At 37.5% G+C, this 24,465-nt stretch overlaps 1 protein-coding gene across 3 annotated transcripts in view; it reads right to left on the bottom strand.

Moving 5' to 3' along the window:
- The window catches only part of EPHA3 (EPH receptor A3), a 219,220-nt gene that overhangs the window by 45,380 nt on the left and 149,375 nt on the right, over window positions 1-24,465 (bottom strand). For 2 of the 3 annotated variants that reach the window (XM_048945956.1, XM_048945975.1), the window contains 4 exons: window positions 13,800-13,924; window positions 6,991-7,153; window positions 4,527-4,629; window positions 4,005-4,072 (listed from right to left, as the gene is read on the bottom strand). In XM_048945956.1, the coding sequence (XP_048801913.1) occupies window positions 4,005-4,072; window positions 4,527-4,629; window positions 6,991-7,153; window positions 13,800-13,924 (459 nt within the window). The remainder of the gene's footprint in view (window positions 1-4,004; window positions 4,073-4,526; window positions 4,630-6,990; window positions 7,154-13,799; window positions 13,925-24,465) is intronic. The other variant, XM_048945966.1, reaches the window with a different exon arrangement.

Genomic DNA, 24,465 nt, shown 5'->3' with positions numbered 1-24,465 from the left:
ATAAAATATTTCCTGACCCTTTTGGCTTGCTCTGTTTAGATGCTGCTTCATATTGTCCCTTACAAGGTAGCAAGACCTGGAATTAATGGTTGATATCACAGTAAACCTGAAAAATTCCTAGGATTGTACTAACCTGTTTCATTTCTGATTCCTCTAACAAGATACATAAGAAAAAGAAAATTATATATAAATAAACGTACACCTCTTTCTACCCTTCTGTTACAAATACACAAGATGGAAGCCAGTCATTCTTAGCATTACAGTTTGGACCTAGTACTGAGTTACCCCTAGTACCTATGCTATATTTTGTCCCTTTGTACAGTCTCTTCGCCAAGGATTCCTCTGCTTGACTGAATCAAGCACTAATTCAAACGACTGTATGATTTTAAAGGCACTTTCAAGCTGTTCACAACACATAACCCAGCAGAACTGGAATGGGAAACATACTATCATTCCCAACATTTCTCCCCGTGAAGATGTTGAAGGCAAAGCATTTCTCCTCCCCAGCTCAAGGCCATGCTTGTATTCATACGCAGTAACTTGTGTGTCTCCCTCCATATTCATTTCAGAATATAAAGACATTCTCTATCAAAAAGCAAAATAGCCAGTACATCCAGCTTGACGTTTGTTGCTTCTAACACAAAACCTGAGCTCCTGAACACATATTTCAATTGTCTCAGTTGATCACATAAAAGATATTAAGTATTGCTTTAATCTACCCAGGAATAGCCCTTCCAGCATGGTGGTATTCTACTGCATCCAACTGTTGACTGGTAGCATAGTTAAAGACATTTCATTGTGGTTAGGTAGATGGGAAAAAGTGCCTCTGCACCATTAGTTAGAACTTGCCATTGTTTTGTCAAACAATCCCAAGGGTATGTGAAAAAAACCATCAATTTTATGGAGATTTATTGGCCTCAGAATTGACAAAGAAATGATGAAACCAAGTTTCCAAAATAATTGGCTAGAAAACAATGCAAACTAAGAGTCACGCTCTTAACAGAAGGGCTGCGTATGTGCAGCATTAAATGCCGAGTGTGTTTCCTTCAAGAGACTGATGATTACAGAATTACTTGCAAGTAAAACAAAAAGTAATTGGCTGTATATTGCTGTTGGTTAAAAATCTTGTAAATGCTCCTTTCCGTCCATGCTGAATGTACATTACAGGCTCTCTCATACCCTCAATAAAAATAACAACAATTAAAAGCTTCTGCTCTGAGGGGATTTTGGCTGCAGATTTTTAATGCTGACCCCAGAGGTTCCCAAGATCAGGTGATGGTGACTGCAAGGAGAATAATCCCTTCACACCAATAATTAAGGGCAGCTTGTATAGTAACTGGGTTCTGTCATGAAAAACAGATAATAAACACATACACATGTGTTAAGCTGTACTACTTTACAGCTCATTCTGTGCAAACATAATAATTTACATTTTCATTTTACCAGCATGAATTGCCCTAAGGGTAGCAAAAAAATAAAAAAGGTCTAGCCAAAGAAGGCAAAGGGAGAGGATCTGAGGAGGTGAAACACATTTTTGCTCCTTTGAAGTAATATTATAGGATTTGTAATAAGGCTGCAGGGAATAGCTCATGGCTGGTGCCTTTTTTAAAGTAATTCAGAATAAACTGATTGAAATAAACCAGCTGCTCTATTTGAGATGCTGAAACTTTACAACAGTCAGGGAAGTTACTTTACCCTTTTCTAGTTCACAGGAGCTATTTTCTTATTCTTTGAGAAAGACTCAAGTTCAGTAGAATACCAAAGTTTCATCAGCCACATGTGTAGATACATACAAATCCTAACATAAAAATGATTGCAAAATCAGTAAATAATTTTCAAGAATTTCTAACAGAAACATCAGATTCACGATCACCTCTGTACTGACTACAGCGTGGATTAGCATGGCACTCCTCAGAAAGCAGTACATAAATATCTAAAGCCAAATTAAAAGCAATTTAATCCACAGGAATTTAACCACACTGACATGCTTAAGAATAGCGATTGCAACTTTCCATTGTGTGGGAGTAAGGAGAGCAAACTCTGACCTGTTATTTGTCTGCAACACTTTTTTTACTGGCTGCTTTTATTTTATAACCTCATTAAATTTGGATGATGAAGCATTAATTCTATGGGCCACATGTACTCATATAGATTTTTTTGCAGGCTAGTTGGTTAGCTGTTGATGGGCTGCACGATGCAAACCCATTGCTACAGTTTGCATATCCCTTAACAATGTAGGGAAGGAGCACAGATGTTTGTGGATACAGCTCTCTGGAGATAAAGAAGAGCTCCAAACTTAAAATAATAATACGAACAGTCAAAGAACAGTTACTCCATTGCCACTGGGATTAGAAAGCAGTCCTAATTTCCAACTACTGCCAGTAAATCCCTCATTAAAATGTTAATTCAATTATATTTGGTGAGGAGGTGTATTTGAGAGGAGCGACATACGGATACCAATAACTCTCTTCTTGAGGATGGTACAGTGTCACTGTGTGCAAAAGGATAAGAACAGAAGTAAAATGATTAAGTGTAAACCACATTAACCTTACAGCATGCCAAACAATAGAAATACATGGTTCTACATGGTTTATAAGGTATAGCAGGGTATTTATCTGGAGCTGAAGCAGTTTCAAAAGACTGCTGCTTCTCAGTAAAAGCATGCTCATTCAACATCAAGAATTCAGTGGGGAAAAAAGGGAGCATCCAATTTTGGTGTTAATGAATTATATTTATGCTCTCTGTAAAAGAAAGAAAAAATGCAGTGATAAAAATTTCTGAAACCTTCTCCACTCCTAATTGGGAATTTTAAACCATCACCTTCTTTACCCTTAAACTTCTCCAAAATTCATTTATTCCTGCTTTAAAGAGAGTATGGTAGAAGTTTGATTATGACCTATCTTTCATTATTTGGAATTCCTCTGCTTTGGTAGAGCCCTGCCAGGTTATTCACCATGTGAACCGAGGCTCAGAGAAACTGACATACAGCAGAAGAATCTCCCCAGCCAGCTATGGCCATAGTAAGTGTCCCCTTTCTGGTAGCAACAAATCACTCCTGGGACCAGAAAATCAACTCCTGCACCATTTATCTCCCGGATGGGACCTTGCTCCATACTGCTCCTTTCTCAGGACACAGCTAAATGATCCAGGAACGATAGGCCATGTAACCTCATGAAAAATAGGTATAAAAATATCAAAACCGGATGGGCTTGAATTGGTCTTTGAGAGAAAGATCAACAGTAGCTCTGATTCCTCAGGATGACAAAAATGTCACATCTGTATGTTAACTGTTTACATTTATTTTGTGACTCAAAGACAGTATAAGTCAATAGAAAGGCTATCTTCCCAGTTGTGGGTGAGACCCAATGAAACACTCATAATTAGAAAATCAGGGCTCTGACAAAACATTTATAAACAGAGCTGGATTAGAAAATCTTATTAATTTGGGAGTCATTCATTTAGTAGTTATTCTTAATTTTAAAAACTACTCCAAATTACTTTTCATTCTATGCTCACAATAATTCCAAACTAAATTTGTTAGTGCATCACTTCTGTTAAACAGCCAGTTTTCATCGTCCTTTCAGCAGTCATCAAGATTTGTTTCATTGATTTTGTATTTTGCTTTAGAGGAAAAAAAATAAATCATTGCTTAGATGTTATACAGTTGATAAGGAAGAAATTGAAGTCACACTGTATTTCACTATTGCACAGCAGAATCAATATCATATTGATAACCACATGCCTTATTTGAACACAGCAATGTTTTGCTTATTACTGACCTGAACATAAATGAATAAAACTGAGACAAAGACTGTTTGTTAGGGGAAAATCTGCTTACCCATAAGAAAATAGAATTCTCTTCCCAGTTTCACCTTGGTTTAAGTCAGGTATGGCTTATTTATTTATTTATTTATTTATTTATTTATTTATTAACTGAAAACCATGCATTATCTAGGTGATGAATTCCACAAATCTGTGAGCATTAAAAGACTTCAGTAACTTACGATGGCCATTCCCAAAATGTAATCTTTTCTCATCGGTACCATGTTTAGACTTCTTGTATCCACAGAATCTACAAGCAACAGAGAAAAAAAAATGAATATAGAGAATTGTACATGTGAACTGCAGGTGGAAACAGAATTGAATGTTTTTCCTTCACAATTAAAGGCCTGTTTGAAAATTTAATGATATTTACATTCTCTCTATCCTATAGAGGCATGTTATGTTCTCAGGGAATTTGAGGAAATTGACTAATGAGAAGATTTGTTGATTTTTGACCCCTACAGTTTAATTTTACAATTGCCTAAGAATGTGTTTATAGCTTTTTTTAACAACTGCTGCATGATTGGGGCTGTGAATGTTAGCGGGCTCATTACCAAGCAGCTCAGAGCTCTCTGGAAGCAGACAAAGGAGAAGGTACAAAACAGCCATGCTACTGCCTGATGATGCTCGATTTGCCACGCTCATCAAGGTCCCACAGGGAAATGGAAGAAGAAGCAAATGTGCAAAACAGAGCACAAACTAACCTCCCAATCAAGACGTACACAACAACCGTGAGGAGAATGATGGCAACTGCTGCTGAAATGGCAATCATAACAACCTGGCTATTTTCACTGGAAATGGAGAATGCTGGAAAGTTAACACAAAAATATATAAATAACCACCCCACACAAAACATTAATTAGTACAACACGACTGACCACTCATATAGGGAACAGACAGACTGAATTGTCACTAAATAGCGTTTGGTTTCATGCCAAATATTTAATCTGTTAGGTAATTTTTCATCAGACAAATAAATAAAAGAGAAGTAAATGAAAGACTCTTGCCTTCCTGAAAATTTACAGTTGTTGCTTCTACAGCTGATTGTTACTCTTGCCGATTGTAGTAATAGCTGTTAAATTGATCCTTGCATATAAATATATATATGTGATTACAAACATATGTGTTTCATGACATTTAAACAGTTTGTTACAGTCAGTATGAAATTTTTCCTTGAAAAGAAATCCCAGCTAGTCAATAATCCTGAACCTTATTCTCACTTCTGTGTGATGGAAAGTGCTTTAATGAATTAGGCTTCACAATGAAGCCATACAGTATCGCTGTGAAGGTTGTGAAAAGTCTTGGCCCACAGAAACAGATAGAAGGATTATGTAAGTTAGTATTCATTGGAAAAAAAGAAAGGCTTCTTTCCGCCTCACTTTGGACACTTCTCTGCAGTGCCTAAGCCAGGTGCTTGGGTATTGCCATATAGCAACAGGACATCTTTGGATCTCAAGTATGATTTCCCATCTAAAGGTCACCATTCTAAGGACCCTTCCAACTCAAACAAACATCTTCAGCAAACAGTTATTGATCTTCATCGAGTACAGCAGAATTAGGTTCCTCACCACAATGCTTCATGTTAGTCGTCCAAAGTGAGCTTAAACACAGACCTCCTGCTCCCCACAAACTGGGCAGTTAGTCTACGTGACTGTCTGGAAGAAGCCTCCACCTATTTCATGCCTACAAGTGCACTTGTGTTGTTATAACATGACAACAGCAATCAAGTAATGTGATTCAGTGTTTATCTGGATAATCTGTACACTCTTTATGCTATCTCTTGTCATCTTCCACATTTTCTGGTAATCTACTCTATTTTTTATTTAACTTCTTTTTTAAAATTACTTTGCAAAGAAAGCTCATCAGTTTCCAAGTTATGAAATCTTTTATAATCATAACTGATTTTTTTTCTCTTTTCTGTATTCCTCTGTCCCATTTGAGTTTCATTCATTATGCCAAAGATGCACGTACACCATAATGGTAATTTGCAATAGTACTTTTTTCTTTAAACAAATTGCACATTTGATTTCCAAAAAGCTGAAGCTGGAAAGGAGCAAGTGGGGATGAAGTACTTAGCATACCTCAGAAATACATAGATGCTGCATACATAGATAGTGAAAGACCACTGGATTTACTTACGCTACTCTTCTTGGTAAAAGTTTGTTATTTTAGCAGAATATTTATCATATCATGGGTTCTCAATCATTACGATGAGTACATGAATAAACCTCATGAACCCATATCAGAATTACAGTGTTAAATTGTTTTACAACTCTGAACAGCAGGTAAAAATCTTCTGTGATTTTCCTCACCTTTTAAAAGGTAAGCAGTCTTTAATTACACAGCACCAGGCTAGATCAGTAAGTGGTTAACTGAACTAAGGTGGACTTTTTGGTGTATTAAGCTACTTTCACTTTCCAGCAAAGAAAAGGTCTGATTTAGTATGTAGTACCAAGAGGTCAGAACATACTATTCAGGATGATGAGCTCCATTAGTCTTTCTGATGTAAAAACAGAACTTGTAAAGAATACTGACAAGGTCATCAGGTAAGCAAGTAAGTGTTATTATCTGTGCATTAGAGAAAAAGGCAAGTAAATAACTTCCCTCAGGTCACCCAGAAATCTAGTGACAAGAAGGAAGGGAGTCAGACTGCAGATTCCCTTACCAGCTATTTAACTGAGCAACCACTTTTCTGGCCAGTGGGCATTAGTTTCACCTCAAGGCTGTATAAGAAACATCAGCTCTCCTCTGCAGCAATGTGGAGAATTACATTTTGACCCCCAGGAGTAACAGGCTTATATAATATTAGCTCATTTGGGGCACAGTGTTTAAAGTCCACGGGATTCATGCTACAAGCTGTGAATATAGAAATGCACCAGACCCTCTCTTGGTATGAGTTGCAGTCTAGCAAGATATTGATTCTGGCACTAGGCAGTGGTAGGGTATGCAACGGAAGAAAATAACACGTGGTATTCCTGCACATTCTTTAAAGCACATTTCAATTTTAATGATAAAACATAAAAGTTATGTAGTAGTGCTATCCAGAAAGACCCATAATAAATAGTAATGAATTGCACCAACTGAACTAGAAAGGGAATGAAAACAGCCACTCAAATCAGTCAGAAATTGCCCAAGTAGTCAATTTAAGCCATTTGAACAAATACATACAATCTGGACTGGTTTCAAATTCAAACTTGCGGCTGCTTGTCCCATATCCTGCTGCAGTTCGGGCTCGAATTTGGAAGACGTAGGTGGTATCAGGTTTGAGGCCGCTGATAGTAACATTAGTGCTTTTGGCTCTCAGAATAGTATAGCTTGTCTCTTGTTCCTGCTTTTGGGAAAAGAAATTATCAGATTAAAACCACACCCTAAGAAACATCAGCAAGAGGTGTTTGATGTAAAATGACAAATCACCTGGAAAGCAGTGGCATATTGAATATTTATAGCCTGGCAAATGCCTGCACAGCCATTCATTTTCTATCAACTAAAAATCTGTTGATTAACAAGAAATCTAAATCATTACAGCTCCTATAGCTTTGCACTGTAAATCAAGTACTAGACATGCTGAGTGTACGACATTTCATTATATGGCTTTGTACCACTTTGTCCATTGCCTGTAGTACAACAAGAAAAATGAAGACTACAATTTTATTTAAAAAACATAAAACAGATTTGCCTACTGTACTGAATTGGAAGTTGTAACAGGCCAATTTAGAGCTTTTAGGGCCCTGCAGAGCTATTGCAGGACTTGGTTTTTACTGCCTCATGTTTTACAAGATAGCATGTATCCTTATAACAGTCAGAACAGCAGCCTGTTCAGACTCCTTACCCCAGCTCTATGAACAGGCTAATATAACCAGTTTACTATTATGCCATTAAAACTACAAGCCTGATGCGTCAGGCCTCATCTGGGCAAAATCCCACAGAATTTGTTCTTGTACAAGTCTAGGACTTTAATAGCCAGGAAGGAGGTGTATGCCTACTCTTTATTGCTTATGCTAAAGAATAAGGAGTGCGTCCAGTACAGATGATATCCTAACAAGCATGCTCTGCTTCAGCAGGCATATTTCTGATATACTGACTTTTAACGTAAAATAAGAAATAGGCTACTTTGTAATTTTGGATACCTTGTATATTGTGGAAAAGCTAGTTATGATAAAAGCATGTCTCAGTCTCACTCTAAGCATAGTTTAAAATGTTAAGCATCCATTTGGGGCCCGAGGTATTGCTTATTTTACTACCATCATCCTGTACCAAAAAAGCATTTTTGGCTTTCTAAAAATGGCAGCTGGAAGTGCCTCAGAGAAAGTCTTGGACTGTAGCCACATGTGGGGAACTGAAAAAAAGTCAGTTTCTTTGGCTTGCAACGAAGAACTTCTGTATTCTGGAGGTGGTGGGGATTTCATCTGCTGCCCATTCACTTTGAAATACACTCGAATCATTGAGTTATGCCTTGTTGAGAGTGGAATCTAAGTTGGGGTAATGCATGTTGATTGCAAAAGAATCTCACCTAATTCCCACTACATTTTATGGGACTGCATTAGCTGGCAAGTTACTGGGCTTTTAATTTCACCAGTGATGTACCAAGTCCTGAGAGAGGCTGGAAAACACTTCATACAGTCTGACTGCCAAAGGCAGCTCTTCTTCATGTTCAAGTGACTGGAACTGTTACAGCCTGTTTGCTTTACAGTGCTGTCCAGAGCAAGAGAGTAAGGTCTATTCTAAGATAGTAGGTTGGTATCAGAAACCATTGCCTTCAATGCTGTCAAAGCCTAATTGACCTATTATTGGAAACCTTTGATATGGACAGAAGCAGAGAAGTTTACATCACAGTTGAGGAAATTGCCAGAATATCTACATAATATTTAACATGATGTACAATGTACATTCACACTGAAAAAAAAAAAAAAAAAAAAAAAAAATAATAATAATAATAATAATAATAATAATAATAATAATAGCTAAGCCTCTGTCTGTAATATTTTCCAGGATCACAATTTAAAATAGGATGAGCTGGACCTATTCTTCAAAGACTGTCTATAAAAATGCTTATCATGGTTTAGTTTCCTCGCAATGTAAGCATAAAAACGAAATAAACATTGGATTTTCTTATGGTTTTCTGACGTATCTCTGAAAAAAGTTTTCTGTTATAAATTCTAGGGAGAAAACTTCTAGGAAGACATTTTAAGGAGCTAACAGGTTTGCCTAAAATACATATTTTCTAACTAACAAAGGCCTAGTACTGCAATTTACAAGTTTTCCTTATCTCATCATTTAGCTGAAAGTAGGCAACCATTTGAATTTCAAAGACACTATAATCTTGTCTGTAAAACACACAATCTTCTGTGTATGCTATGACTGGACATTCATTCTGATCTCACTTCAGGCTCTTTTTCTGAAATGCAAACATTTCCCTCTTGCTCAGATACATAAGTGCAAGAGAGAATATAGTTATGGCCCTGTCTGCTAATAATCCACAATGGAACTTGCAAAATAAATGTTTAAAACAATGGTATGGAGGATGTCACGATATCTTAGTTTATGGCAAACTTTTTACACACATATTTTGAAAGTCATTTTTTATGTTAATAGTAATCAAATCACTGAAACACCACATAAAAGCCCAAGTTTATCTTTCCTGGGGATAAAGTAAAACTTCAGAGATACAACGCTAGAGCTGCCATGAGCAGAAGGGATATACAAAGGGGAAAGTCACTCTTTGCCAAGCAGAATTTTAATCAAATGCTCTGATGATAAATTTGAACTTGGACGCAGAAAGAATATTCCTCTTGATCTACACAGTTTACTAGACACAATCTTTACTGGGAAGTAAATCCCACTACTGTTAGTGTCTCATATGCAAATGAAATTTTACAACTATAAACCACGTTTTACAAAAGACATTTTTTGGATCCATTTAACATTTATAGAGGCTGCACTAGTGAGAGTGAATGGTATGTCCTTTTTCAGATAAGGACAGTGAACGTTTACACTGCACCAGGAAGAACATTTTCTCCGTTGGTGGCATGCAGGCAGTAGAGGCCAAACCTGGGCTGCACATCTTCATGAGGTGCTCTGGCTTCCAGCACTGCCTCCTCTCACTGTTGGCAAAGCTGTCAGTATGACAGCTCCCACAAAACTCATGGAGTGTACACGGCCTGCCCTTTAAACCCTAATAGGAGTTTAAAAGCAACTAAATTCATTTGCATTTAATTTACTTTGCCAACCTCAGAAAAAGCACAAACTGGATATAATGTTTATTTGTTTGTTTTAACCAGTCTACTGAGCACGTTATTTCAATGACAGGAAAAGCAAATATATTTTAGTAATGTAAGACTGCAATTAAAATTCACTCATCATTTGGAGCATCATTTCGCCCTAATAAAGAGTGCGGGATTTAGTTATCGTAATTGTTACCCACATATTTAAATGAAGCAATTAATAATTTCCATGCGGTATTTTGTCCTTGCATGATAAAATACTACTTCCAGAGAACTTAATTAGGTGTGCAAGGACAACAGGGGAAAAAAAAAAATAGCTGTTGGTGCAAGAAAAAACTCCTGACTTTTGCTATATGAGCACTTTGTCAGCTGAGACTCTTAAAATCCAGCACAGCATTATAAATGGACAGACTAAAGCAGGGCGTCATTCTGTACTGCTAACATTCCATAAAATATTATGTCTTGTGATAAAGTAAATGCCTAGATGTTACATATGACATTCACTTTTATTTATTTCTTTTAAATGCTTGAAATAAATAGTAACTGGTCAAATAGCCTCACAATCAAGCTCTATAGATTCTAAAAGAAAATATAATTCTATTTTGAAAAGGAAGTCTAAAGACCTGTCACTGCCAGTTCACAATGTTATACATAATGCCTTATAAGTTCATTTCAAAATAGTCTCCCAGAACTGCAAATCCTGATTTCTATAGAAACATCATACGAAGCTCTATTATTTCTTGGTTACACAAGTGAAATCACTCATGATGAAAACTGAAAAGGTTAATTATACTTGATGAAAATTAATATTTTCCACAGACTTGATGCCAATAATGCATTAGAAAAACTACACAATGTCATCATTTAGATATTAGTTCTGTTTCTAATACAAATCTATTGTAACATCCTGAATATCAGTAACATTTAGTTGCCAAAAAATATCACCTATTCTTCAAGATAAATGACAGAATTGGACTGACTTACAATAATCTATTAATAGTGTGTATATTAATTTCTGAGATTAATATACTGTGTATATTAATTTCTGTATAGTAATTTATTGTGAGCAAAAGCAAGCAGAAGGGAAAAGAATGGCTCAACATAAATCAACTTCCAGCAATCACGTATGACTTGTCAGTAGAAATACCCAGATTGCTGACTCTGGAGGGTTTATTTCTTAGTACCTGTCACTTAACAGCAGTGGGTTTTGATGAGCATGGCCAAGATGATTTTAAAGGGAGTGGTCCAGTTTAAAAAGCAAGCTCTCTTTTCAGAAGAGGAGAGAAAGGGACCGCTTAGCTGTCTCAGACTGAAAAGCAGCAATCCCTTCAATGAGTCTCAACAAGGAGTAAAGGAAGTCACCATCCAGCGCTGTCTGGCCTGACCCCTAGGTAAGTTTAACATCTCTAGAGTAGGAGCTTTCAACCTTTTCCAATTTGCAGACTTGCAAAGGGCAATGGATTGAAGCCTCCTGACAATGGACTTCCTTTTCTTCATTACCTTTCATAAACCCCAAGGAACAGGCTGCTGACTCCCCAAGGGACTACAGACCACACATTAAAAACACCAGTGTCAGGAGGTTGTTTTTTTTTTAAATCCCTTTGCTCTGAATAGTCTGGCTCCTATTGTTAAGCAATTGGCTCTTTGGTTTAAGAAAGCTGTCTGGTGCCTATGAACTCTTGATCACAGACTTCAAAGGGAAGAAACACATGTGCACAATCAGCTCATAAGATTGGTTGTCTCATGAAGCTGTCTTACGACAGCCAGTTGCTCCACAAAGACTGAATATACACAGATTGAATAGTAGCCACATGCCTGAACTGTACTGCACCCTTGTACTGGAGGATGATCATTGTCATGAATTTTAAAAAGCCAATTTCACTGCAGAATGATAATCAAAACATTGGGAAAAAATAACACAAATACACAAGTACAACTTGACAGTCATTTAATTACATTGAATTAAATGCTCACAAGCGGAAAAAATTATCTCCCTTTGGAACAGCTAAAACCAAATCTGATACCAGGGCAAGCAACAAACCTGAGCAGCACAACCCATGCCTCGTGGGACTAGAGAGCTGCACAGAAAAAGACTTGTGCCTGGAAAGGCTGGAGTTAGAGCTGAGATGTGGCTGCCAGGACATGTCCTAAATGAAATGGAGGTTAATCACACAGGCAAATAACCTGCGCACAACAGAGAGCAGTTCTGGGATCTCTCAGACACAGGCTCTACGAAATACATAGTTCTAACAAACTTTGCTAAAAGACAGCATCTGTGGTTTTTTTTTCCTTCAAAAAAGTCTGAATTTAAGAGAGCTTAAGTAATTCTGCATGCTTTTACTGCCAAGGATGTACAATTACAGTCTGATGTATGAGCTAGTTCTCTTTTACTTATTCTCAAGCACAGCACATGGACTTGATCTTCCTCCCATTGAAATTAATGGAAAAAAACACAAAGTTAACATCTAGAGGCTACTGCACTTTAAGGTGAGACCGAACCAAGATGTTACAGATGCTTTCTGTTTATCCTTTTATCGGTAACTCTACATTTTGAGTTTTACTGAATCTACCAACTTCAGTAGCAATATATTCCACCTGAAGTTCTCTTTAATTGATCTAAAAATAGCCAATACCATTCTCCACAATCTTTGCATAAATTTATGGTCTTTTTGACGCTACCAGAAAGGTTAGAAAAAACCAAAAACAACAAAACACTAGATTATGCAGATTTACTAAATGTTTATATAATGTAGTAATCAACAGCATAAGTTCAACAAAATGCCAACACAAGGTAGAACATCTTTAATGACAGATTCTCTTTGATTTATCTAATCAATGTATAAAGAATTCAGTTATTCATGAAAAGTGGGAACTTTTACAGTGCAAAGCAGTCACTAAAAGCCTAGTCCATCTCTTTCCAAATCACCTTTGTACCAGAGGGAAGCACTAATGCAAGGATGACAAATTACTCTATGAATATTGACAGCATAATTGAACTTTGTCCAGTTCTGGGCTCCTGCCTCAGTTCTGTGCTCCTCAATTCAAGGAAGAGAGGGTACTTTTAGAGAGAGTCCATCAGAGGGCCACAAAGATGATGAGGGACCTGGAGAATTTCCTGTACAAGGAAAGGCTGAGAGACATGGGACTGTTCAGCTTGGAGAAGAGAAGCTTGAGAAGGGATCTTATCAACATTCACAAATATCTGAAGGGCAGAAGTCAAGTGGATGGGGCTGAGCTCTTTTTGGTGGCACCCAATGATAGGACAAGGGGCAATGGGCACAATCTAGAACACAAGAAGTTCCATCTGCACATGAGAAAGAACTTTACAGTGATAGTGACAGAGCCCTGGAACAGACTGCTCAGAGAGGTTGTGGAGTATCCTTCTCTGGAGATATTCCAGATACATCTGGATGCTTTCCTGTGCAACATGCTGTAAGGAACATGCTTTAGCAGGGGAAGTCAGACCTGATGATCTTCAGGGGTCCCTTCCCATTACTCTGTAATTTTGTCCATAATTTAAATTGCTATTACCAATTCTTTCCACCCTCTTGAAAATATCAGTGGATAAAATCCCATTAACAAATCCTAGATTTGAACTTAATATTGAAAAACCCCTCTCCCACCCCCATACCACGCTCTCTGTTGTGGCATGCAGTGAACTAGTAAGGGCGTCTGGACCATTAGCGTACGCAAGACAAAATAACTTCGTTACCACATTACCAGCATAAAAACCTCCCCTTCAGAGTTTCTTCCCACCTTTTCATAGTATTTGACCTCGTAGTCCAAGATGATTCCATTTGGGTGCTCAGGTTCCTGCCAAGACAGAGACACGCTGTTCCTGGATGTCCGGTCTTTCCTTATCACTGTGATGGGGGATGGTGCTGTAGAAAGGGGATAGATGGGGGGAGCAGGGAGGAGAGAAAAGCAAACTGGTTTTATCTCCTTTCCAATCCTTGGCAAAGAAAACTGTTTCCATTTAAAAGACTCATGAACATAGGTCTGGACTTGTATCAACATTCAGCAGCTGGATTATTGTCCTGGTACGCATGCCTTACAGCACACTGGCCTCAAGGAAAATGAGCTGAGATTTGCTGTTAGAGTAGTGGCAAGGCAGCAGATGGTTTCAATCTGCTACTACAGTGTAAGCAGTGAAATACATCTGATGTACTGAAAAAGAGAACAAAACAACAATACTACCTATTTTTTTACAATGCTGAAGTATTATTATTTCAAGACTGCAGAACCCTGATCCTGCTTTCATACTCCATTGTAATTGTAACACAGTCCTGGGATGCACAATGTACTCCTAGTAACAACCACCAGCTTCCTGCAGACATGACTTGGTAAGTTCTCCAGATACAAATTGCTCCCATATATGCTTTTCCTATATTCCATTGCTATGAAAATGAAATTTGAAGAAAAAAAAAACACCTTAACTGCAGAACTACCTCATTTCTGATCCATATTAATCATGGTTAGGCATGACAACTGACTGCATGCCAAAGACTCACCAACCCCCAAAACTATCAACGTCACGGAAAAAAGTCGTAATTACCTAAGATACTTTAACATGGGTTCATCTCCAGACCACCCAGCTTTCTGGGTTGCTCCAAGCCATAAGTTTCCTAGACTGTTTGAGAGTTATGCAAGCTCTATTTTTTTCCCCCACTTGTTTTCAGTTGGTTTCCCACTTCAAATGCCTCTCTTCCATGGTTTTGGCCAAAATTCACCAGATGATAACTTATAGATCACACATTAAAGGTTGTAACTGTCATTTAAAAAAAAAAACAAACTTTTACAAACAAACAGCCTTTTATCTTACCACGTAAAACAAATGTGTTTATAAGTTCACATTGTGCTATCCCAATAAAAAGGCTCTGGTTGATCTAAACAATTTAATTTCAGCGGAATCCTATGAAGTTTTATTGTTCATATAAAACTAGTTGCACTTCATAGGCACTACATATAGGCGTTACATATTTGCATGCTTTGCCCAGTGTCCTTTGTGTCTGTATTTTCCTTCCCCAAAATAGATCTTTTGAGAGCCAGGGGAAAAAAAAAAAAAAAAAAAAAAAAGAAGAAGGAGCTCTAGTTAATTTTTGGAAAACTCATGCTGTGTTTGGTTTTGATAAAATTCCACTGAAATGTGCCTTCTACTCTTGCATTGTAATCTAAATGCTGATAGCTTCCTTTAACTGAGCAGAGCATCTAGAGAACTGCATCTATTCACACAAGCATTTGTATGTACACACTTTCACATCACTTCTGGGCTGAAACTCATTCTCTGGACAGCTCTTTCACATATCACGTGGTTCACAAGACTAAAATATTGCAAAAATCCCTTTTGCTTCCCCAGCAGGAAGAATTTATCTTGAATTTCAATTATTTAAGTCATATTTTATTTATTTTTCTAAAGTGTGAGGGAAAGAGTCTCTTGATTTTATATAATCTCACCAGCTCCATGCTGGCTGAAGAGCTGCAAAGCACTTGCACTGAGAATAGAGGATCAGCTTCTAATGAACATCCTCCAGCAATTCCACTTGGATTGCAACCAGGCACGAATCAGTGCTGAAGCCAAAATGCAAGGGATGAGTTGGTTGGGCTTCTCTGCCATAGCCAGCTCCATGCTAACTCATAGGCCCATGTCTGGTGCTCTCGTGCTCTTGTAAGTCATTTTTATGTCTTCTTTTTAAGTCAAGCTATTCATCTATTTTTGTGTTTGAACAGAGTGCCAAGCCTCGTATCCCAGCTGGTAACACTTCCCATTAAGGTAACATTAATACAGTTTTTATGAATAATTAATATATGATTAAAAGAAATGGCTTTTCCCCTAATAAATTACAGTAATTTGGGCTGTAATGCACTCTTGGTGCAAGCAGGAATATTCTTATATGCGCCAATACAGATGTGCCTTAAAAAAACTTTCAGAGTATTAATTATTTTGAGCTAATTTATACACATCTTAGCAGATGCTACCAGTAACTTATCTCACAGCAGCTCACTAAAAAAGCGTCTGCTCTACCATAATCAATAACATTATAAAAGATTCATATACCTCTCCTGATCCCAAAGCTGCTTAGAAATTGCACACACGCAGTGTCTGAAAGAGACAGCATCCCAGGGCATGGGAGAATGGAGGGGAGACTGATGATCCCAGAGAACAAAAAGTTTCAGGGACCTACAATCCCACGCATTGAGAACACCTGGTTTCTGCAGCATAGCGATGAACTCTGCCAGATGCTGAACCACTGAGCTATGGAAATTAGATATATAAATCCATACATAAAAAAATAGATATATATCCAAATCTCTTTAAAAAAATATCTTAATTATGCACATTACAGAGGTTACTTAGTTTTAAGTACGCGTCAGTGTATAAAGGAAAAATGTATATTTTGAAATATACTCACTTTCATAGTTCTTTCTTTTGTTCCCCTCAAGAACTTGAACATATCCTGCAAAGCAGAAATAGACCACCTCCCATCAAGTCCAGAGAACTTTTTTAATCTCAGAGCAACCATTTCTGGTTCAAAGTAGATGTCAGCCTTAATTTCCATTTTGCAACACAGCTAATCTTCCCTTCTCACCAGAATTCTTTAGTCACTGTGTTTTATCACCAATCTTCAGAAGAGATTGAAATTCCAGCAAAGAGACAAGCTGAAGAAATTTAACATGATAAATCACTGAACAATGAAGATATCACTAAGAGCAATGCTGTCTTTTGGATGAATAGAGAGATGAAGATCTCCTGTTTCCTAAAGACCATTAAATAAGTACAGTAAGATGAAAGTGGAGTGAAAATCAGGCTACGGAAGCGAGTAGAACTACTTCATACTTCAAATGTCATTTTTTTATTGCAATTCCAGGATCTTCCTTTCTTAAAATTGAGAAAAAAATTAGATTGTGCAAAAATAGAATGCTGGAACAGATCTTCTAAGTGGCTGCCACTATAATTGAGAAAAATGAGCTTGCTGTGACAGGATAGTAAAAATTACTGTGAAGTTTTTTTTTTGTAAATAGAAATTTTTAGACATTACGTTAAAGCATCATCTTCAGTACTAAGTTGAATTGATTATCATTTAGAAAATGTATATTTCAAAGCAAAACTTAAGGAGAATACTCTTCTAGACTAAAAAGCTGAGCATTTCAGTGATGGTTGGATAAATTCTGCTGATCATAGGGCTCCATTTATTTACATTTTTATTGATGTTCTGAGTAATGTTTTAGTGCTCCTCACTGAAAAAAGTTGGTTGGTGGTTTTTTTTTTGTTTGTTTGCTTTATAACTAACATGAGGCTTGTGTGGCCATGCATGGAGAGGTTATGCCAATTTTTTTTTCCTCAAGAAAAGGTCTGTATTCTCAGTAGTCATATACAATATACATAGAGACATTTATGAATCAAGTGGTTACTATTGCACGGGTACTACAGTCTAACTGGTTTATGACTAGTTTAAGCAGTTAATATGAACACTCAAAGCTCCCTGGAGTTACAAGGGGAAATGTATTTTGAGTGCTCAGTGCTGTTAGGTAGCATTTGTGACAACTGGGAATGTGGATGTTGAAAAGGTAACGAATGCAATGATCCGGGGAGCTTAGGCTCACAAGTGTAAAACCCTCCTCACTCACAACTATTAAAGGTGGAAGCAAATAACATGAAGGATCTAGCAGAGAGGACAATAAAACTCTGCTCAAATTGATTTCCCAGAGAAACTGACCCCAACAGATCATTTGTTTTCCTCCAGTTTAATAGCAGCTGTATATAAATCTCCTTATTGACTTTTTCTTATTCCTTGGTTATTGTTTTCATATGTGACTGGCCTACAGATGTATATACTGAAGAAAATTCCCAGTTCTGTGACAGAGAGAACTCACTATTAACTCTGGGAAGTTATGTGTGTGCATTTTCTGAAATATTTAGAGTTGTGCTGTTTCTTGCTTAGGTCCCTAGATCACAAATTAAATATTTGGGAAGGCCTTGTAAAGTTCTCCAAATTTCATTCTAAAAATGACCATGGTCCACTCACTTTCAGCCTTTTCTTGCAACCAGCTATCAGCATCAGATAGTAAAACATTCCCAGTAATACTGAGAGATGGTGATCATGAACAAAGCCAAGCCAGCAGAACTGACTGTATTTAAAAAAATGAAACTTCTAATGTACTATTTTTTGTTTCTCTTTCTTTAGAAAACTAGTGATTTTTATTATCTAATCATAATGTTATCATCTGACATAACATATAAATTTTCTTTAATGCCCTTAGGAGGTAACGTGGAACCAGAAGAATAAATAAAGATCATAATCTGAGAATTAAATCTTGTGCAGTCTCTGACAGCAGGATCTACTGGGACCCAAACCCAAATCTGTAAGCCTTAGAGCACCAGTGCCCAAACCCCAGAACAATTGCACAAGGGCAAGCATAAAGACCAATGTCTGAAGAAATAAACTGCTCTCTTCACTAGAAGTTTCTCTCAAAACCTGGAGTCGCATCCATGAGCACTAGCCCTGCCACAAGCATGGGGAGCCCACATCCAGCTGGGCCCAACCCAGCCAGCCATGCTACTCATATATGTTCCATCCACAAAACAAAACCCTGGCATTTAGTTTTACGTATTGTCTTTCTAGCTTCACCTTCATCCAACCATTCTGCTGCCAGACAGCACTCAATATGTGACAAAGTCCTAAGTAATAACTTGCAAATCAATACAATGACATTATATTTCCGTGATACGATCACATCTATTTGTATAGAGTTCTACACTTGCCCTTGGATCCTTTACACCTCCAGTCTCTAGTCAGTGGATTAACATTTAGGTGGTTTATTAAGGAAGACTGCTCACAGAAAGCAGGAGTTGCATTGCTTTAAAACTTCTAGGGTTGCACTACCATTTATTTTCTTCACAGAGCCCAGTTGCTCACACTGCCCCTGCTACACTGTTGTGCCACACTGAGCAATGGTGGGGCTGGTCCCACCGGTACATACCAGAAAGGCAAGGCTGGAGCTGAGTCACCAGATGGATCCCAGGGCAGGAGGGAGAAAGAGGAAAAAGCCACGTTTTAACATTTTGTAAACCTGCATTCTCCTCTTCCAGATGCAGTTATCCACCTCTCTTGACTGGATGTGCAGACACAGTCCTTTGGCCTTTAATCTCCAGGACACATAGTTAAACCAGAGCAGTACATTTATATGTGCTCTTGCACCTTTTGCTTGAGCTGCAGCAGACTCAATATAGTTTTATGACTTGCGCTGTAAAATGTCACCTGATTCTGTAACACTGTTAGGCAACCATCAGCCAGAACACAGTGCACCTTCCCTGTCAGCAGAGATTGGGAAGCCTATCCAACCCAAACAGCAAGAGGCCCATGGCAGTGTGCAGGCCATTCCTCTAGATCTTTGTAGCATTCAGTAGTTACGAATCAGGTGAAAATGTCCATCCTGTCTATGAGGTGGCTACCAAGGTATGAGCATTCACAAAAGTCAAAACGAGAAAGGGAAATAAAAGAACAAAACTTCTAGGTTAAATAGAGGCAGGTTAACTTCGGATGAAACAAAATCAAATATGAGAGCCATGGATGCTTCTCTCATAAAAAGAAAAAAAAAACAAAAACGTTTTAGAGATGAACATGTCTGTGATTCTTTTAATGGATGATTTCCTGCATTATGTCCAAAGTATCTGAATGCACCTAAAAGCTGAAGGATTCCAGCCAGTGGTGATAGACTCCAGAGTGGCTGCGGGCATTGCACAGGTGCCTTAAAAGAAATAAGGGCAAACAAGCAGCTCGAGCAGGAATTGCACTAAAAGGCAGCTGCTGGATTTCACTCTCAAGTGCAGAGAAAGGCAACCTCCTGGGCAACAGCTGTCACTGGACAAGTGATTGTCAGAAATCATTTCTCACTCTTACAAATAAATTCTAAATTAAAAGCAAACTTCATTAAGTGGTGCACATTCATGTTCTCATCTCGCCCTCCTTTTATGAAGAGAGATAGCAAATGCCTTCCACAGGGAGAACAGAATGTTAGACTTAGTCATATGTTTAACATGTGTGTAATAAATCATGGAAACACCATGTCCATTTGGGAAGTATCAAGCTGCACAAGGCACTCACATCAGAAACTTAAAATTATGGTGCCATGGTGTTCACTGCTGTTATTGCACAGAGGAGACAAATGCTGTATATGCTTTCCTAAGAATTCAGCCCAATGGTACTCATAATACAAATGTTATTCTTTCTGTACTTCGTTTGAGATGGCAATGGTAGGAGCTCCTCAATAGTTCATATTTTTCACAGGATGTGTTTAAGACTGTATCAGTTTAAAATAAACAATTTTGCTTTGCCTTTCCCACCCCATTGTTACATTACTTTGTAGGATGTTAGAACCTCAGGCTTCCTGGAGTGAAGTTTTCTGAAAGAACAGTTTATTCCCCATGACTGTGAAATCAACTGTCAGATGCTGAGTAGACTTCTCTTTTCTCAGGCAGTTATTGAGTCCACCAGAAAAATGCCATTTACAGTTTAAGAAGTGTATTTAAGAACTGGTTCTAGAAAAAACAGTATCCAAAAACAGAGAAAACAACACCTGCGTTCAGATAAGTAATATCCGATATAAAATCTCTATTCTCCTTTAAATAGCCACCGCAAACTCTTGAATTGGTCTACCAGTATATTCTATTAGAGCCTTTTCAAACTGATCAGAAATCACTGTGAGTGGATACAGTATTTCTAAAACCTCTTGCCCTGTCGTTCTTTAGTATTTCCAGAGTTAGCTTTGAACCAAATGATTTTGCAAAGGTTAACCAGAAGACTAGAACCATTGATGGAACACAGCTGAAAGGTGTTCACATCTCCTTTCATTTTCTTTTGGATTTGGGGGTTCCTTTATATATGGTAGCATAGTTTATTAGAAGTATATGTATTCTATTACAATTTGGTTTTACATTAAAATGATTGTAAAAATAAATATTGCACTAATAATTAACATTAAAAGAAATGTTCCCAAACCAAAAGAAAAAGGCACCTTTCTATTTTTTCCTTTCAGCTATCACTGACTGAAAATTGTCTAAATAAAGGAGCTTAAGGAAGTAAGGGAAGTTGACATCTTTGCTTCAGTCAAGAGAGGCAGAGATTATTTCCGTCAGTGATCACTCAGAATGCTAGTGTAGAAAAAGGAAAGTCAGAAGTCTAAGGAGTACTATTTAACTGAGTGCTAAGCATCCTGCTTATTTACATTTCATTATTTTTATTATTTTACCAAACTAAGGCATTAAATGAGAATCCATGTGTAGAATCAAGTTAAAGACTAAAAGAAGTGGTAAAAAAAATCATTATCCACCATTTTGCCAATACTGAAAAGGGGTAGCTAAAAGCACTAGAAGGGGAAAAAAAACGGGAAAAGCCAAAACCTTGCCTTTGAACTTTCCGTAAGGTCATGAGCATTCACATGAAGTCTGCATTTGCACTGAACAGACTGATGTATGTCACGGACTTTGAATCCTCAGCATAGCTTTCTCCACATCCAGGGGAAAAGGGATCAAAGGCTGTTCAGGCAGACTGTCTCTAGCTAATATAAGGCCATGCATGGAGTGACATTGTTAAAACACTTCCCTTTTATATCCCTAAAGGAGGAGTTTTATTGAGTTAAAATGATCCTTGAATAGCCTCTGGGCTGAGCTGTAAAACACATTTGAAAAGCATAAAGTCTTTATTTATGTCAGGAATGTTTGAAACTCAAGAGATAAATGTCATTCAAAAAACAAGCATGTCCTAGGTATTTGGGATGTAATGGGGCACAGCTGTAATAACAGTCAATGAACCAGAGACTCCCTACATCATGTCATTAGCTCACTTTTAATAAGTCTATCTTCATGTCCTTTTCATAAGGACCATAGGGAAAGAGAGAAATATATCATGCACCAAACATCTGTGGCTTTCTCAAACTGTCTCTCTTCGAAGATCTACTTAAGGGACCTGTCTTGGGAGACAGATTGTAAAGTGCACACAATCCTTTCTAAAAATGGATTTTATTTAGCCAGGGAGCATCACATGTCATTAGCAAGTTGCTGAAGACAGCACAGTCTAGCTTGGCAGAATAAAGGCTGAAGGCATAGAGAGTGCCAGTTGCCACAAGAAATCAGAGACATATTCAAGCTTGGTGCCCAACTTGGTGCTGAATTTACTTCCTTGAAGCAACAGATTTCAGGCAAGAAAAGCTCTAGTTCTGAGGTCTGAACAGCTTCCTCTGTGAGCCAAATGAGTCTTTGCCTACAACAGAACTGAGAACTGCTGATTTCTTCTTCATTTAGAATGTTTATCCCTCAAGGTGACTCTGAATGGAGAGATTAGAATTTTCAATCCACAAATGACAAGCGTAGATCAAGACATACCACCAATCTACCTTTTAAATCACTTATCCCAATTATGTTAATTTCTGTACCTATTGGTCAGCTTTGTGCTCAAAGCCTTTTTGAATATTTTTTGATCCTAGCCCCTTGCAAGAGTTCTTTACTGCCTCACTTATTACCTTCTCCTTTACATAGCTTATTCCTTCTGTGTTTCAAAATTGCTGCATTTGTTAGCTGCTTTTTTCAGAGATAGGAAGAGAAATAAAAAATAAATTTGATTAGGTGTATGCAACAGAAAGGACTGTATGTTTACATCCATCTCATATAGTTCTATCACACTGCAATTCATTAACTCAGAATAAATGAGAGACAAAAATGGATTACATCTTTTTCCCAGAACCAATACTGCCACACGTAGAGGCACAGAAACAACTATTGCAACCATCTTTTTTCCTGAACCTTTCCATGCACGTTTAGACAACTAAGCAAGAACAGGCTAAATGAATTGTTCTGCTTTGTAGATTTCACAACAAAGATACTAAAAATAAAAGGAAGATGCCATTTGGAAGAAAAAGGAAGGCTACTGCTCTTCTAGAGAACCCTGAGATGATATATAGTGTATCTTTTTATTGTTATTCTGCATGCCACAGGCCTGCATAGGTGCCGCAACAGCTGCATAGTGGAAACCTCATTTTACAAAGCCTTAGGTTCTTAAGAACTAATCAAACATAAAACTACCTCTAGAGCTGTTACACTGATACCTTTAGGGATTAAAATAAAACAACCTTATTTTATTATCGAGCAGGCACATATTAAAGACTTGAAGTATTAAAAATGAAAGTTTCCACACCACTATATATGGAAAACACAAAAATCATAATTATAGACATTGAGCTTTCTTGTTAATAATTATTTTCCTGGAATCCTAGACTTTCTGAATTCTATTGGAAGTAACAAAATAGGCAAGAGCTCAGGAAAATGCACGCAAAGAGTAGAGATTTTAAGACAGAATATTTAGCCAGAGAGGGAGTAACTGCTAGATCAAGGCAACTGCTAGTGGAATAAAAATGTCATGGGCAAAATGTCTTGTTCCCATCTATCTTCTTCTGGGTTTTTATTCCACTTTCTTGCTCTGCTCCTGCAGCCCCTATGACCTAACCTGGACAACTGAATTTACAACCCCACATGGTGACTCAAAACATTTCAACTAACATTATAGCTATACACAAGATCTTTTGGGACAACAGCTTAGTTATCTAGAGCATACTCGGTCCTTGCAACTAGAAAGCGTAAAGACAGAGTCAAATATAAAATGTCTCCTCAATAAAACTGTACTAATGTAATGTAAGCTTGTTTATAAACTAATTTTTTTAGAACACTTCAGATCCCACATGGGAGTACTCTACTTGTAGAGTGTCCCAATTAATTTAACATTGTAAAGCAGGAAAAAAGCTCCTCCTCATTCTACGTGTGACTATGCAGAGGTCTGCAGCAGTTTAACTGAAATGCACACAAGGGATTTGAAACTGCTTTCACCCATTATCAGGCATCCTAATATTCATGTGAAGAAAGCTAGTTAGTGGAAAGTAGGTCTCAATTTACTCATAGCTGACTCAAAAGGGAAGTACCATAGGTTTGTACCATTGTTGAACAGAATACAATGATGTACAATACATTGAAGAATAAGACTGGATCCTGCAGACTCTCTGATGAAAATACTTAGAAAGGAGGCATTAACTCACAGGCAATTTATCTAAATCAAATTTCTCCCTCTAAAGCAATGCATTCTCATAGAGGTGTTCTATAAAATAATTCAATCCTACTGCAGTTTTTCATGCTTATGTACACATAGATATTTCGTGCTACGACAAATGATAAGAGTTCTGAGGTTATCATTGCTAAATACCAAAACAAATGATTCAACAAGACTCTCCTAAATTTATTTCAAGCAAGGATATCAGAGTTAATAAACCTTTTGCACGCATAGTCTTACTTTCTCTCTAACCTGATTATATGTATGTGAAGTTTACTCTTCTTAAGGTCTAGTTCTATGAATGCAAAGATGAAGGTTAAGAGAAAACAGAA

This window comes from Lagopus muta, chromosome 1 (genome assembly GCF_023343835.1).
Source record: "Lagopus muta isolate bLagMut1 chromosome 1, bLagMut1 primary, whole genome shotgun sequence".
Classification (NCBI taxonomy): Eukaryota; Metazoa; Chordata; class Aves; order Galliformes; family Phasianidae; genus Lagopus; species Lagopus muta.
Note: the sequence above shows the minus strand (reverse complement) of the source record. Positions and strands in the feature narration are given on the sequence as shown.